This window comes from Ammodytes marinus (genome assembly GCF_949987685.1).
Source record: "Ammodytes marinus genome assembly, chromosome: 15".
Taxonomy (NCBI): domain Eukaryota; kingdom Metazoa; phylum Chordata; class Actinopteri; order Uranoscopiformes; family Ammodytidae; genus Ammodytes; species Ammodytes marinus.
The window spans coordinates 334,258-349,257 of NC_137219.1; the positions used below are offsets into that span (position 1 = coordinate 334,258).

The 15,000-nt window shown below is 46.0% G+C and overlaps 1 protein-coding gene across 1 annotated transcript in view; it reads right to left on the bottom strand.

Moving 5' to 3' along the window:
- arid4a (AT-rich interactive domain 4A) overlaps positions 1-15,000 on the bottom strand; it is a gene marked incomplete at its 3' end in the record, with an annotated part of 25,121 nt that continues 10,121 nt past the window's right edge. Inside the window, exons 12-20 of the mRNA XM_080042161.1 lie at positions 12,861-12,933; positions 10,584-10,678; positions 10,114-10,211; positions 8,453-9,020; positions 5,235-5,416; positions 2,576-2,740; positions 1,620-1,695; positions 824-1,015; positions 1-15 (exon numbers count right to left, since the gene is read on the bottom strand). Of these exons, the coding sequence (XP_079898287.1) occupies positions 1-15; positions 824-1,015; positions 1,620-1,695; positions 2,576-2,740; positions 5,235-5,416; positions 8,453-9,020; positions 10,114-10,211; positions 10,584-10,678; positions 12,861-12,933 (1,464 nt within the window). The remainder of the gene's footprint in view (positions 16-823; positions 1,016-1,619; positions 1,696-2,575; positions 2,741-5,234; positions 5,417-8,452; positions 9,021-10,113; positions 10,212-10,583; positions 10,679-12,860; positions 12,934-15,000) is intronic.

The following is a 15,000-nucleotide window of genomic DNA, read 5'->3' on the forward strand; positions in this document are numbered from 1 at the left end:
TCCTCCGAGGCGTGTCTGTAGAGGAACAACCCAGGGTTAATACACAGCCTAGGCTCTGTAAACAGGGTTAATACACAGCCCAGGCTCTGTAAACAGGGTTAATTACACAGCCCAGGCTCTGTAAACAGGGTTAATACACAGCCCAGGCTCTGTAAACAGGGTTAATACACAGCCCAGGCTCTGTAAACAGGGTTTAATACACAGCCTAGGCTCTGTAAACAGGGTTAATACACAGCCCAGGCTCTGTAAACAGGGTTAATACACAGCCCAGGTTCTGTAAACAGGGTTAATACACAGCCTAGGCTCTGTAACAGGGTTTAATACACAGCCCAGGCTCTGTAAACAGGGTTAATACACAGCCCAGGCTCTGTAAACAGGGTTAATACACAGCCTAGGCTCTGTAAACAGGGTTAATACACAGCCCAGGCTCTGTAAACAGGGTTAATACACAGCCCAGGCTCTGTAAACAGGGTTAATACACAGCCTAGGCTCTGTAAACTGTGATGTAAACAAAGAGGCTACGGTAGCTAGAAACATAATAAACCAGTGAGATCAGCAGCTGTGTTGAGCATTCTGATTGGTTGGTTGTGAGCTTGCTCAGTGTGTTCTCTTACTGTCTCCATTGAGGCTGTGTGTGTTACAGTGAGTGAGTGAGTGAGGTGAGTGAGTGAGTGAGTGAGTGAGTGAGTGAGTGAGTGAGTGAGTGAGTGAGTGAGTGAGTGAGTGAGTGAGTGAGTGAGTGAGTGAGTGAGTGAGTGAGTGAGTGAGTGAGTGAGTGAGTGTGTGAGTGTGTGTGTGTGTGTGTGTGTGTGTGTGTTCTTACTGTCTCCGTTGAGGCTGCCTGGCCCCTCCCCCCTGCGTCCATTGGCCCGGCCCTCAGAGCTGGGAGTGGTGGAGAGGCTGCGTGAGGCAGACCCGCCGGGGTGGATCTGATCTGGGGTCGGCCACGCTTTGCTCCCGGAGGCTTCAGGGACGAGAGAGACAGCTTCTCCTCACTGTCCAGCTCCTCTTTAGTCTGGGGGGGAGACAGAGCATTACACCCTTAGTGAGTGAGTGAGTGAGTGAGTGAGTGAGTGAGTGACTGACTGACTGACTGACTGACTGTCCATCTCCTCTTTAGTCTGGGGGGGGGAAGTAGTGAAATGTTGTTATTTATGTTGCCCCCTAACTCTTCTCTCCTCTTTAGTCTGGGCGGGGGAGACAGGGTGTTAGTGGAATGGTAAATGGACTCCACTTATAAAGCTCTTTTCCCTGTTTTTTTTTTTCACAGACTCAAAGCGCTTTACATTGTTTTGTTCACATTCACCCATTCACACAAGTTTACTTTACTTATTACATGTAATAAGTAAAGTAAACTTAAAGATATCAATGGGCGCTCTGGTGGTGTAGTGGATAGAGCGTGTACCATATTGGTTCAGGCCTTCGTTGCAGTGGTCGCGGTTCAAATCTGACCCGTGGACCTTTACTGCAGGTCATCCTCTCTCTCTCATCTCTCCCTCTCTCTCTCTCTCTCTCTCTCTGTCTCCATTTCAACTCTGTACTGTCTAATAAAGCTTGAAAATGCCCCAAAAAATGATCTTTAAAACTCAAAGATATCCTAAAACACTCTTCTCCCTCACCTTCTTCCTCTGTTTCTTCTTGGTTCCTTTCTCTGGAGGCCAGATGATCCTGTCGGCTTTCACCCATTCATCGTACCTGGAGGAGCAAAACACACACCTGAGGTTAGTACCTGACCAGCCTCCAACACTGCACCCTCTACTCTATTTATATATTTTAAATAAATAATACATTTTAACGGTTTTTTGCCTGTTTTAAATGTCGAGCCAGTGATTCTGCAGAACGCTTGTTGTCGCAATTTTTTTTGTCAAAATCAATGAACATGTTTGCACGATCTGCGACCTGCCTGTAATGTGTTTGCCTTAAAAAAAGAATCCAGCGTTAATACACAGCCTAGGCTCTGTAAACTGGTATGTTGCTAGCTACCAGTGGGCCTTTTGTTTATATTCTCCAGAATCACTGACTCCACCTTTAACTTTATGAAAGGCGCCCATAAATAAAAACTGTGGTGTGCTCCGGTGGTGTAGTGGATAGAGCACGTACCATATTGGCTCAGGCCTTCGTTGCAGTGGTCGCGGGTTCAAATCCGACCCGTGGACCTTTACTGCAGGTCATCCCCCCTCTCTCTATCTCTGTCTCCCCATTTCAACTCTGTACTGTCTAATAAAGCTATCTCTCTCTCTCTCTCTCTCTCTCTCTCTCTCTCTCTCTCTCTCTCTCTCTCTGTCTCCCCATTTCAACTCTGTACTGTCTAATAAAGCTTGAAAATGCCAAAAAAATAATCATAAAAAAATAAAGCCAGGGGGCGCCCTTAGCTCAGTTGGTAGGGCATCCCCCCCCCCCCATGGGCCTCGGCCAGCAGCAGACCCGGGTTCGATTCCAGCCCGCGGTCGTTCTCTGCATGTCACTCCCCTCTCTGCCCCATTTCAACTCTGTCTCTATACTATCAATAAAGCATAAAAATGCCAAAAAATAAAAAAAATAAAAAAATAAATTAATTAAAGCCAGTGGCGCTGACCTGACGTTCCATCCATAGTAGTGCACCAGGTAGAATGTCTCTGTGTTGTCCACGTCAGTCTTCTTGATGTGAGCTTCGTAGATCTTCTGGGTTTTACCTCGACCGTACTTCACCCGAACCTTAGTGCCCGCTAGAGAGTCCTCATCCTCATCCTCTCCTCCACTCCTGAGAGAGAGAGAGGGGGGAGAGAGGGGGTGAGGGAGAGAGGGAGAGAGAGAGAGAGGGGGGGAGAGAGAGGGGGGGGGAGAGAGAGAGAGAGGGACAGAGAGAGAGAAAGAGAGAGGGAGAGAGGGGGAGGGAGAGAGAAAGAGAGAGAGAGAGAGGGGGGGGGGGAGAGAGAGAGAGGGGGGGAGGGAGAGAGAGGGAGGAGAGAGAGAGAGGGGGGAGAGAGAGAGAGAGGGAGGAGAGAGAGGGAGGGAGAGAGAGAGGGGGAGGGAGAGAGAGGGGGAGGGAGAGAGAGAGAGGGGGGACAGAGACACAGAGAGAGAGAGACACACACACAGAGAGAGAGAGAGAGAGAGGGGGGGAGAGAGAGAGAGAGGAGGGAGAGAGAGAGAGAGGGGGAGAGAGGGAGAGGGAGAGAGAGGGAGAGGGAGAGAGAGGGAGAGGGAGAGGGAGAGAGAGAGAGAGAGAGAGAGAGAGAGGGAGGGAGACAGAGACAATATACATAACATCAATACACATGGCCGATCTTTTACATAGTTACTGATACATGTATTTACCTATAGAACTGTGTTACAGTGAGTGAGTGAGTGAGTGAGTGAGCAGGGTTCGACATAACGTATAGCCCGATGGCCCGGGGCCAGTAAAATCATATGCAGGGCAAGTTGATTGGCCAGTCACTGTCCCGCCCGGGCCAGTGACTGGCCAATCACAGTTCAGTATCTTTTTGTAGACTACATCATGGTTCATTGAAATGCGCGTTGAGAGTCGGAATGAAAGCAGTGTTTATTTAAGACTCAATATAATAAACCTAATATAAAATATATTTTTTAATGAAAGGCCAGTGGACACCGATGCGTGGGTGTTTTGACAGGCGGGGCAACAAGCGGGTGCACTCTCGCTCCGTTGGCGGAGCTGCCTACTGTCCGCCTGCGAGTCGACAAATCAATCGACTTGCTTTGCCCCCTTTCTTTCTTCCCACAGCAGAGGTTGAGGTGCAGAAAATGATAACTGCGCTTTTCCTTTATCTGCCGCCGTAATGTTACAGTATTTTCATCCAAGCCCCAATGGTAATACAAATGAGAGGCGTTATTTAAACGCTGTGAATGCGTCTCCGGTGATTGTGTCGGTTGTAGACAGAAACGAACGGAGGGACTCCGCTCACTGTACAGTATAGTCGCGCAGTTTGGCACTGTGTTTTCAGGCTCGAGACATTCAATCAGATCGCGGAAGTCTTTCCCATTGAAATCGCTAACGGGGAGAATATCCCCGGTTATTATTTTAGCCACAAACCACAGTTCATCTGCGCGGCGGCTCACTCGCTGGCGAGATCACACGGTGAAACTCTGCTGTGATCGGACGAAGGCATTGTGTGTTTCTAAGGTGATTTAACGTCATAGTCTTAGACGAGCGTTTAACTTATGCTGCATATTTTGCACTGCATTGTTTTTTATCAATAGTTTGAAAAAATGGTCCCACACCGGACTCTTATGTGAAGCTGACACTTCATGGAGAAGTGACACTCCTGCAGCGCGCTCACGACCAGACGTGAACTCACATACACGGTGAAATCTCCCATTAAAAAAACGGCATAACCCACTGATTTTCGGATTTCTATTCTATTTTTAAAGTCAACTTGAGCGCAAGTGGAAAACCGGTCATTCGGTCGACACATTCACATCCCTAATGCATATAGAGAAAGTAATAAAAACAGCCTACCACACCACAAAGAATGATCAGACCTTCATCTCTTATTTTTTTTTTATGTTTGATCATGACTTCTGCAAGTGAACTATTCATTAAACTGCCCAAATTCAAGAATAAAAACAACCATCAAACTACTGGACTTTAAAATACTGGCCGACTCTTTCAACATACTTTTAGTTGTAGGCTTCTAATTCAATATGTTTGCCTGGTTTTATATTATGTGTATGAGCAATATCAACATTTCATATAATTAACTAAAAGAAAAATAACCAAATCTAAAGGGAATATCTATACTGTTACAGAATAGATATTCCCTTTAGATCTGGTTATCTTTCTTTATTTTTCTAATACAGGTATTATAATTATTGACACTAAATTATGAAGAAAAAAAAAGTGTGTGCAGGGCCAGTGAAAATATACAAGGGGCCAGTAAAACTCGGATCCACTGGCCCGACGGGCCAGTAGGAAAAAAAAGTTATGTTGAACCCTGGTGAGTGAGTGAGTGAGTGAGTGAGTGAGTGAGTGAGTGAGTGAGTGAGTGAGTGAGTGAGTGAGTGAGTGTGTGACTGAGTGAGTGAGTGAGTGTGTGTGTGTTACAGTGAGTGAGTGAGTGAGTGAGTGAGTGAGTGAGTGAGTGAGTGAGTGAGTGAGTGTGTGACTGAGTGAGTGAGTGAGTGTGTGTGTGTTACAGTGAGTGAGTGAGTGAGTGACTGACTGACTGACTGAGTGAGTGAGTGAGTGTGTGTGTTACAGTGAGTGACTGAGTGAGTGAGTGTGTTCATCCCCTCACCCCTCTGCTCTCCTCCTCTCGTCCTCTTCCTCCTCATCTTCGTCCTCCTCCTCCGAGCCTCTCTCTGATTGGTCCATGAGCCGCCGTAGACTCCGCCTCCTCATCTCCAGCCCGGCCAGGTCCAGCGCTCTCTTCTCCGGGCCGGACGGAGAGTCTCGGTCCTTCACACAGCGACGACGCCCCTAAAGACAGACAGGCAGGCAGAGAGACAGACAGGCAGAGAGAGAGAGAGACAGGCAGAGAGAGAGAGAGACAGGCAGAGAGAGAGAGAGACAGGCAGAGAGAGAGACAGAGAGAGAGAGACAGACAGGCAGAGAGAGAGAGAGAGAGAGAGAGACAGACAGGCAGGCAGAGAGACAGACAGGCAGGCAGACAGGCAGAGAGAGAGACAGACAGGCAGAGAGAGAGACAGACAGGCAGAGAGAGAGACAGAGAGAGAGAGAGAGAGAGAGGGGGGAGGGAGGCAGGCAGGCAGGCAGGGAGGGAGGGAGAGAGAGACAGAGAGAGGGGGGAGGGAGAGAGAGAGAGAGAGAGAGACAGGCAGAGAGAGAGAGAGACAGGCAGACAGACAGGCAGACAGACAGGCAGGCAGAGAAACAGACAGGCAGAGAAAGAGAGAGAGAGAGGCAGGCAGACAAGCAGAGAGAGAGACAGACAGAGAGACAGACAGACACAATAGTTAGACAGAGAAAGACACACAAACACACATAATAATTAACAAAGTGTACAATGATTCCAGCATGTGTTGGTGCCACTTTCAAAGTTTGAAGCGTGTTTTGTTTATTATTGTGATAATATCATTAATCCCGATTATTATGCTCAGGATAATTGTGACATGAAGTTGTGATATGGTCCCATCCACAGTAGTGGCGTTTTCATAAGCAGCTGCTGCCGTGGCGGCAATATCAGCGAGGTGCTTCAGTGATCATGTCATTGGGATAGCACAAACAGAAGTCAGTGTTTCCCCCCAGCGCAACGGCAGCCCCCCCCCCCCCGCCTTGACTACCAACCACCCCCCAAAAAAAAAGTTTAAAAAAAAAGTATTATTATTTTTTTTGTGCTGCACAATTAATGTACTAGCTGCGCGATGTGTGCTTGTGCATGGTCATAACTGCACGAAAGGCCGCGATTTGCAGTAAAAAGCATGTGTCTCCAAGTGTTTCTCTATCAGCTGCTCTGTGTCGGGGCTCTGCGCGCGCGACCGTACCGCGCGCGACTACGGCATGCACGCGGGAGAGTTAAACGAGCAGCAGCAAACCGAGATTTAACCGGTGGCGATAATAAACACAGTGCGGTTCTATGGGGATATTTAGCTGAACAGAAAGAAGTGCTCTGCAAAGCTAGAACAGTTTAAGACTCCACATCACCGTGGCAACACAACCTATCTATCAGCTCAGACAGCGCAAAGAAAAGTCTGATGAATACATGAGAGTGATGGCCCAGGCAAGTTTCAGTAAGTTTACAGAAGTGCCACACTGTTACTGTCTTTGAAATGCATTTAGACATTTTAAGGGGAAAACACATTGTATTTATTATTTCAACTATTGAGTTATTTGTAGAACAGCATGCTAGTGTAAGCCAACAAGATTTATTTTTCTGAATTTTCAATGCTGCTTTATTTTCATGTTTTAAATTGGGAAATACATGTTCCAAAACGACCAATAACCTCTGTATTTAAAAAGAAATCAAGCAAGTAGGCTAATAATAACCATTAATGAATTATAGGCTATCGCATCACAGTAGGCCTATTGTCCACAATAATTGCATAACAGCCCCCCATCCAAAAAGGAACTTTAAAAAGTTGAATTTGTACTTTGATGTGCATACACATGTTAAGTGTATGGTCCATTATATGTCTTTAGTGTGTCTGCATGGTATTGCACCAAAACAGTAGAAGTTTTCTTTAATTGTGCTTTGTACTGTCTGCATGTTTGCACATCATTTGTACCTGCACATAGCAAACAAAATTGCACAACTGTAAGGTCAGTGTATGTTGTATTTTTGTATTAAAATTAACAGTTGTTTATTTCTTTACTGTGCATTGGCATCTTTGAGCAAAATACCCCCATGGCACATGGCGCCTCCCATGACCAGGGGCAGTGACCACCTTGACTAAGCCATTTTCTGGGGGAAACACTGGAAGTCCATCTCTTCTTTCTCTCCTACAACATGGATAACGGTGTTATGCCTTGTTTCCACCGAGCAGAGCGGGTCGGGTCGGAGCGGGACAACTCGCTTTTAAAAATGTGGGAGGTGTTTCTAGAAAGGGACTTTTGGTCAGTTTACAGTGTGTGTGTGTGTGTGTGTGTTTGAGTGTTAACGATTGTGTGTCAGTGAGTTTCTCACCCTGTTTCGGCACGTGTGTGTTTGAGTGTCTGAGTGTGTGTTTGAGTGTCTGAGTGTGTGTTTGAGTGTGTGCATGCGTGCTTTACTGTGTGTGTGTCTCACCCTGGGCGAGCTGTGTCTGTGTGTGTGTGTCTCTCTCTCTCACCCTGGGCGAGCTGTGCCTCTGTGTGTGTCTCTCTCTCTCTCTCTCTCTCTCTCTCTCTCTCTCTCTCTCTCACCCTGGGCGAGCTGTGTCTCTGTGTCTCTCTCTCTCTCACCCTGGGAGAGCTGTGCCTCTCTCTCTCTCTCTCTCTCACCCTGGGCGAGCTGTGCCTCTGTGTCTCTGTCTCTCTCTCTCTCTCTGTCTCACCCTGGGCGAGCTGTGTCTCTGTGTCTCTCTCTCTCTCTCTCACCCTGGGCGAGCTGTGCCTCTGTGTCTCTCTCTCTCTCTCTCTCTCACCCTGGGAGAGCTGTGTCTCAGTGTCTCTCTCTCTCTCTCTCTCACCCTGGGCGAGGTGTGTCTCTATGTCTCTCTCTCACCCTGGGAGAGCTGTGCCTCTGTGTGTCTCTGTGTGTCTCACCCTGGGCGAGCTGTGCCTCTCTCTCTCTCTCTCACCCTGGGAGAGCTGTGTCTCAGTGTCTCTCTCTCTCTCTCTCTCTCTCTCTCACCCTGGGAGAGGTGTGTCTCTGTGTCTCTCTCTCTCTCTCTCTCTCACCCTGGGCGAGCTGTGTCTCTCTCTCTCTCTCTCTCTCTCTCTCTCTCTCTCTCTCTCTCTCTCTCTCTCACCCTGGGCGAGCTGTGTCTCTCTCTCTCTCTCTCTCTCTCTCTCTCTCTCTCACCCTGGGAGAGCTGTGTCTCTGTGTCTCTCTCTCTCTCTCTCTCTCTCTCTCACCCTGGGCGAGCTGTGCCTCTCCTTGGCGTCCTCTTCCTCCTTGCTGCTGTCGCTCTCCGTCTCCTCTTCTTCCTCCTTCTGCTCCATCTCGGCCTTCAGAGCCTGTCTGGGGGATTCTCTGGGCCCGGGCCTGCCCTGCCTCTGATTGGCTAAAGACTCCCTGAGCCCCGGTCCTCCTTGCCTTTGATTGGCCAGCGATTCTTTAAGACTCAGTCCTCCCTGTCTGTGATAGGACGGGGATTCTTTAGGTCCCGCCCCTCCTTGTCTCTGGTTGGTTGGAGACTCCTTAACCCCTCCTCCCATAGGCTTCTGAAAGGCGGGCTCTCTGACCACCTTATAGAGAGGGGATTCTTTGAGTGGCGGCGCTGCCTGTCTGTAGTAGAGAGGGGGTTCCTTAGGCCCCGCCACTGGCTGTCTGTGATAGGCCATGGTGTCTTTAGAGCCCGCCCCTGCCTGTCTCTGGTTGGCCGGGGTGTTGGGTTGAGTGACAGGTCGCGGGTTGTTGTGGTGGATGGTTCTGAAGGTGATGCAGGCGGAGCGACAGTATTCCTCAAACCCGTAAAGATACCTGCAGAGAGACACACACACACACACACACACACACACACACACACACACACACACACACAGCGGGGTTAATGACCAGCTGATCTATTAGGGCTGGTCCAAATATTCTACTATTCGTTAGAGAACGCTACAAACCGCTATGTCTCACTGCCGGTGCACGCCAGAGCAACAGATGGGTGAATGTGTATGCGCCTACAATGGCGGAGCAGGTAAAAATCCTTCCCAATGTCTGTTTTGATGGTTTTTATCATGTTTTTATCACACTTATGGATCTGAGATGATGCTAGATAACTCGCTGCTTGAAGACCGCAGTGCATTAATGTGGTGACGTAGAATATCAACAGTATTCTTTCTTTACTTTGATCAATAAAGAACTTGTGTCTGGTTTTGAAATACACTATATAAATAAAGTTATTTAAACCCTTATGTCATCACATGATCAGCTCAGTTAAATCGTCTTGGAGACGGTCCATCAGTCTCGTCTCTCTCACGGTTCAGGTTGTTGTTCAGCAGAACGCCAAACAGACCGTTACCATGGTGAAGAGGCCACGCCCCCAGAACGGGAGAACGGCAAAGACAAGATGGCCGCCGCTCAGAGAATGGATAAACAGATTCATCACGTCACACGATGACACGGGAGATAGTAGGAGATAGAAAAGGTTTAAATTAGGTCTAATTTGTTAAATAGAAGAACCTGTCAAAACAGAGCGGGGTGCTCTGGTGGTGTAGTGGATAGAGCGCGTACCATATCGGCTCCTTCGTTGCAGTGGTCGTGGGTTCAAATCTGACCCACGGACCTTTACTGCAGGTCATCCCCCCTCTCTCTCTCTCTCTCCATTTCAACTCTGTACTGTCTAATAAAGCTTGAAAATGCCAGAAAATTATCTTAAAAAAATTAAAAAAAGGACAGAGGTGGGGCAGTGGGTAAGAGCTCTGTGTGTGTGTCTCCATAAGGTAAAACACTAACTATGCAGAAGAACTGAATACAGCCACACTTCAAAAATAACTCATACATTGGAGACAGACAGACAGACAGACAGACAGACAGACACTAGTGTAAGTGATGTTGTAAAGAGTTGTGAACATGTTCTTACTTCCGGTAAGCCGTCTTCACGTTGTAGGAAGCAGCAGAGTTCAGCACGGGGATCCCAAGGTCCATGTACACCTGCTTCCACACTGTGCCAGACTCAATCTGATCAGACAGACAGGCAGGCAGACAGACAGACAGGCAGACAGGCAGACAGACAGAGAGACAGACAGACAGGGATTAATATATGATCATTTGTGTTCACATTTAAAAAAAAAAAAAATCTTGAACTCAGATACTAGTAGAAGCAAACAGTGAGCACTTTTACATGCAGACTAGAGTTACAGTACAGCCAACTTTCTAAAGGTCTCTCTATTGTCTAGGAATGGACACAAACACATTACAGACAGACAGGTTTACAGACAGACAGACAGGTTAACAGACAGACATGTTAACAGACAGACAGACAGGTTTACAGACAGACAGACAGGTTAACAGACAGACAGACAGGTTAACAGACAGACAGACAGGTCTCACCTTGTGGCAGCCTCCCAGCTGAAAGACCAGTCTGAAGAGCTTGAAGAGGTTGAGGTCTTTGTAACCCAGAACTGGAGGCTTGTTGATGGGGGTTCCTGATGGACAGACAGACAGAGAGTCAGACAGGCAGAGACACAGACAGACAGACAGACGGTCAGACAGACAGACAGACTATCACCACCAGCGTCCTCTCAGTCTGTAGCATACATTTAGACCAGGGGCCTCCAACCAGTAGCTCGCGAGCAGGTTTCAAGTAGCTCGCCTGATAACCAACTATTGAAAATATTTTTTATTTATTTATTTAAGTTTAAGTTTAAAATCCAACGACGGTAACAACAGCCCAACATCCAAAAAGTTGAATTTGCACTTTGATGTGCATACACATGTTAAGTGTATGGTCCATTACATGTCTTTAGTGGGTCTGCATATTGCACCAAAACAATAGAAGTTTTTTATTTCATTGTATTTTGTAATGTCTGCATGTTTGTACAACACTTGTACATGCACATAGCAAAAAAAATTCCACAACTGTAAGGTCAGTTGTCTGTTGTATTCAGTAAAAAGTTGTCTATTTCTTTAATGCGTATTGGCATCTTTGAGCCAAATACCCCCAAAATTCCTGGGGGGGGAAACACTGATTTGCGCCACAATTAGAAGTGTAGTGTAGACATTGATGTCAATTTTCAGTGATGTAAATGTGGTCCAAAATAAGTGTAAAGTGATGTTTTCTTGGACCTTTGATGGGAAATGATTTATGATAAGCATTAGGTATGCAATTTCACACGTGTACAAACAGAAGCTTAATTCATTTGATGTGTGCTATGTAAATAAATATAAGTGATTTGATGCAAGTAGCTCTTGGCCACTATAATTTTTTCAAAGTAGCTCTCAGTTGAAAAAAGGTTGGAGACCCCTGATTTAGACTTTAACAATGTTTACGGCCCTAGTTGGACCATGACGTGATAAACAGGCTTTTCCAGTCTGCCTGCTGTGCATCCTCTGGTCAGTTAGAGCCTGTTTCCACCTGGTGCTCTGACATGTGCTTTGATTGACAGCTGTCAGTCTGTGTTCACACCTGGCAGTAACACTGTGTCTTCTGTGTCTAGTGGTGATCTGATTCCACTTCCCCGCTCTGTATGTAAATCAACTCGGATCATTTCTGTTTGCGTTAGCATCTGTGGCTTACATTACACACTGTTGCCAGTTCGTATGCCACTGATGCATACAAACTGGCAACTGAGCTAAAACGAACCCATTTTTTTTTTTAACCTTTATTTCTACAGGTAAATCCCATTGAGACCGAAGACTCTTTTTCAAGGGAGACCTGTTCCCATTCCCACATTACCATTCACACACACATTCATACACCCATAGCAGGCTAACTATCGACATTCACACGAGGCAAGGTGGGTGAAGTGTCTTGCCCAAGGACACAACAACTATGACACGTGTGGCAGGACCTCCAACCCTTTGATCATCAGCCGACCCGCTCTACCACCTGAGACACAGTCGCCCCCTGCTATCCATCCCAGCTTCATGTAGGTTATAATGATCAGTCTGAACAGAACGACCTGTCTCCACCAGACGCTCCTTCCTTCCGCTGCGCTCTGTGTGCACCAGCGGCTACATGAAGCTCTGAGCTCTGGAAACATGAGGTGCGGGGAGCGTTTAAAGGTGCAGTGTGTAATATGACATCATCAAGAAAGTTCTACAAAGTTCTAGAATGCAACGCTCCCTGGGTAACCCCAACCCTTTAGAATAATAACAGAAGCTACAGTGGCCTTCAAGGACAAGAACAATTCTAAATTTTAAACAACGCACCTGATGACATTCCAACTATGACACTTTCAAGATGGCGGCACTAGGCCTTGGTCCAAAATATGCAGAAATATGGACATATATGAGATCCTTTTTAAGGAGAATAATAATAATTAAAAAAAAAAAATTCAGCTATTATGCACTAAATTAAATGTACTTATGGATATTATAATTACTTTCTACAAAATCTGCTAGGAAATAAAACCCAAAATTCTACACACTGCAGGTTTAAAAGCCGCCGACGGCACTACTACTAGACGATGCTTTGAAGACAGGGAGAAGAATTGAAGGATTCAGACCAGAGCAAAGGCATTAAGAAAAACTATATCAAACAGCATTCTTTGCACTGATGGTCTGGTTTGCTGTTACATGTAATTTATGATCATCAGAGGAAAAATGAGACTGTTTCAGAAATATTTAAAAGTTCCTCTTAGGTTTAATATTAATATTGATTCTCACCTCTGTCGTCCATGAACTTGTAGAGCTGACGCAGGAAGTGATCCCTCTCCTCTGGATCAAGCTCCTCCTCTGGCTAAAGACAGACAGACAGACAGACAGACAGACAGACAGACAGACAGACAGACAGACAGACAGACAGACACACACACAACACAGACATAAAGACAGACAGACAGACAGACAGACAGACAGACAGACAGACAGACAGACACACACACAGACACACAGAGGGGTTAATACTTAGCCACGGCGCCAGTCTGACTAATAGATAACAGAAATGTAGAGCTAACATAACAAATAAAGCTAGCATGATTTTTGGAATGTTTAATGTAGAATGCACTCACACATTACAGCACATACCAAGCAGTTGTAGGTCAAATGTATTGTTATATCTTCACCCTAAAATGTTTTCAAAAGTAACTGTTTGCCTGGCGTTAAAAAACTTATAAAGTAAAAGATAAGGCTTATTCCACTACATGGTATATGGTGCACATGCCAGTCGATAGTCAGCTGCTGCTATCGGTGTATGAATGTGTGTGTGAATGGTAACGTGGGAATGGGAACAAGTCTCCCTTGAAAAAGAGTCTGTGGTCTCAATGGGATTTACCTGTTTGAATAAAAGGTTAAAAAATATCCCCCCTTAACCTCTTCCGCCCGAGAGCCCCCGGTACCGGGGGCAGCTGCGCTTTTCGCAACATACACCATATAAGGGCATGCTAACCATGTAGCAACATATCATGAAGCACACCCACTTAACGGAAAGTATCTCGGCTAAAAGCTCATGATATTTATTTTGACCTAATCGAAACACAAGTCTGACACCAAGCAACTAAATGAGCAGGTAGAAACAAAAGACGCTAACGGCTCATGTCCGAAAAAATCGGCGCTAGAGATTATGCTACTTCATGCTAACGATACAAACAGCAAGTCATATGAACACAGTGTTGCCTCCTTGTGATTGGCGGATAAGTGTTGTTGTCGTGTATCTGGGGTCTGTATCTCGATCCTATTGGCTCTGACGGATCATCCACATTGACCAATGGATTGAATGAAGACGTTGCGGGTGATTGACAGCCCCGCGAAAATTGACAGCTCCGTAACAAAACAGCGGTTTTCGACTATTTAGATAATAGACAATTTGTGTTGGTTGTCTTGCCATTTTCTTCCGCACACCACCACAAGGAATAACGGCAGACAGGAATAAAACCAAATGGTTCACAGTTTCGGAGCTACTAGAGACTATAGCCTACTACATATCGACAGCGGCGCCCGGTTTACTCCTGTCAACTCACCGTCGGAGGAGGAGGACAGCAGCAGTAATCAGATTACCTATATTATTGGCTATTTATTAAATCTGCTCCAGTTGGAGATAAACTTCAGTTCCTTTGTATGGTGTTCTTTGAATGGGAAAATGTATATAGGTCTGGTTTATTTTTCAAAACAAAGCCAAAACTGTTTTTAGAACAGTATTTAGATGGGTGGCTAATTTCCGCCTGAAAAATTTCTCTACTAAAACCTCTCTAACTTTGCTCTGCTTTACTTTATTAGCACCATTCTTGGCACAGGTAATATTCAGATTGTTTGCTATTATTTTCTGGAGGTTTTGGGCTGCAACTGCATGTTTCAAAGGGGATATTCACTCACAAAAGTGTACAGTTCTGTTAGGCGGAAATTAAATCTTTTGTTTATGCTGTGTTCCATCTTCATTTACTCTGACCCAGTAACATCTATACTTATGCTTACACCTTCTCAGCAATCTCACAAGTGTTACCTTTATTATGATACCAAGATTATTCATATAGACCTTGTAGTTGCAGAGATATACTCTATTCAATATGGCCATGTCATTTTCGAGCGGAATCCTGAGCCAGAGGCCTAGGGCTTAAGAGGTTAATGCATTTATTTTTATTCTTTATGTAATACTTAACCCCTAACCTGCCCCCCCAGGATCACAGGCCTAGCTGTATGTATCTGTATCTGTCTGTGTGTGTGTGTGTATATGTCTGTGTGTGTGTGTGTGTGTGTGTGTGTGTGTGTATATGTCTGTGTGTGTGTGTGTGTGTGTGTGTGTATCTGTGTGTGTGTGTGTGTGTGTGTGTGTGTGTGTGTGTGTGTGTGCGTGTGTGTCTGTCTGTCTGTG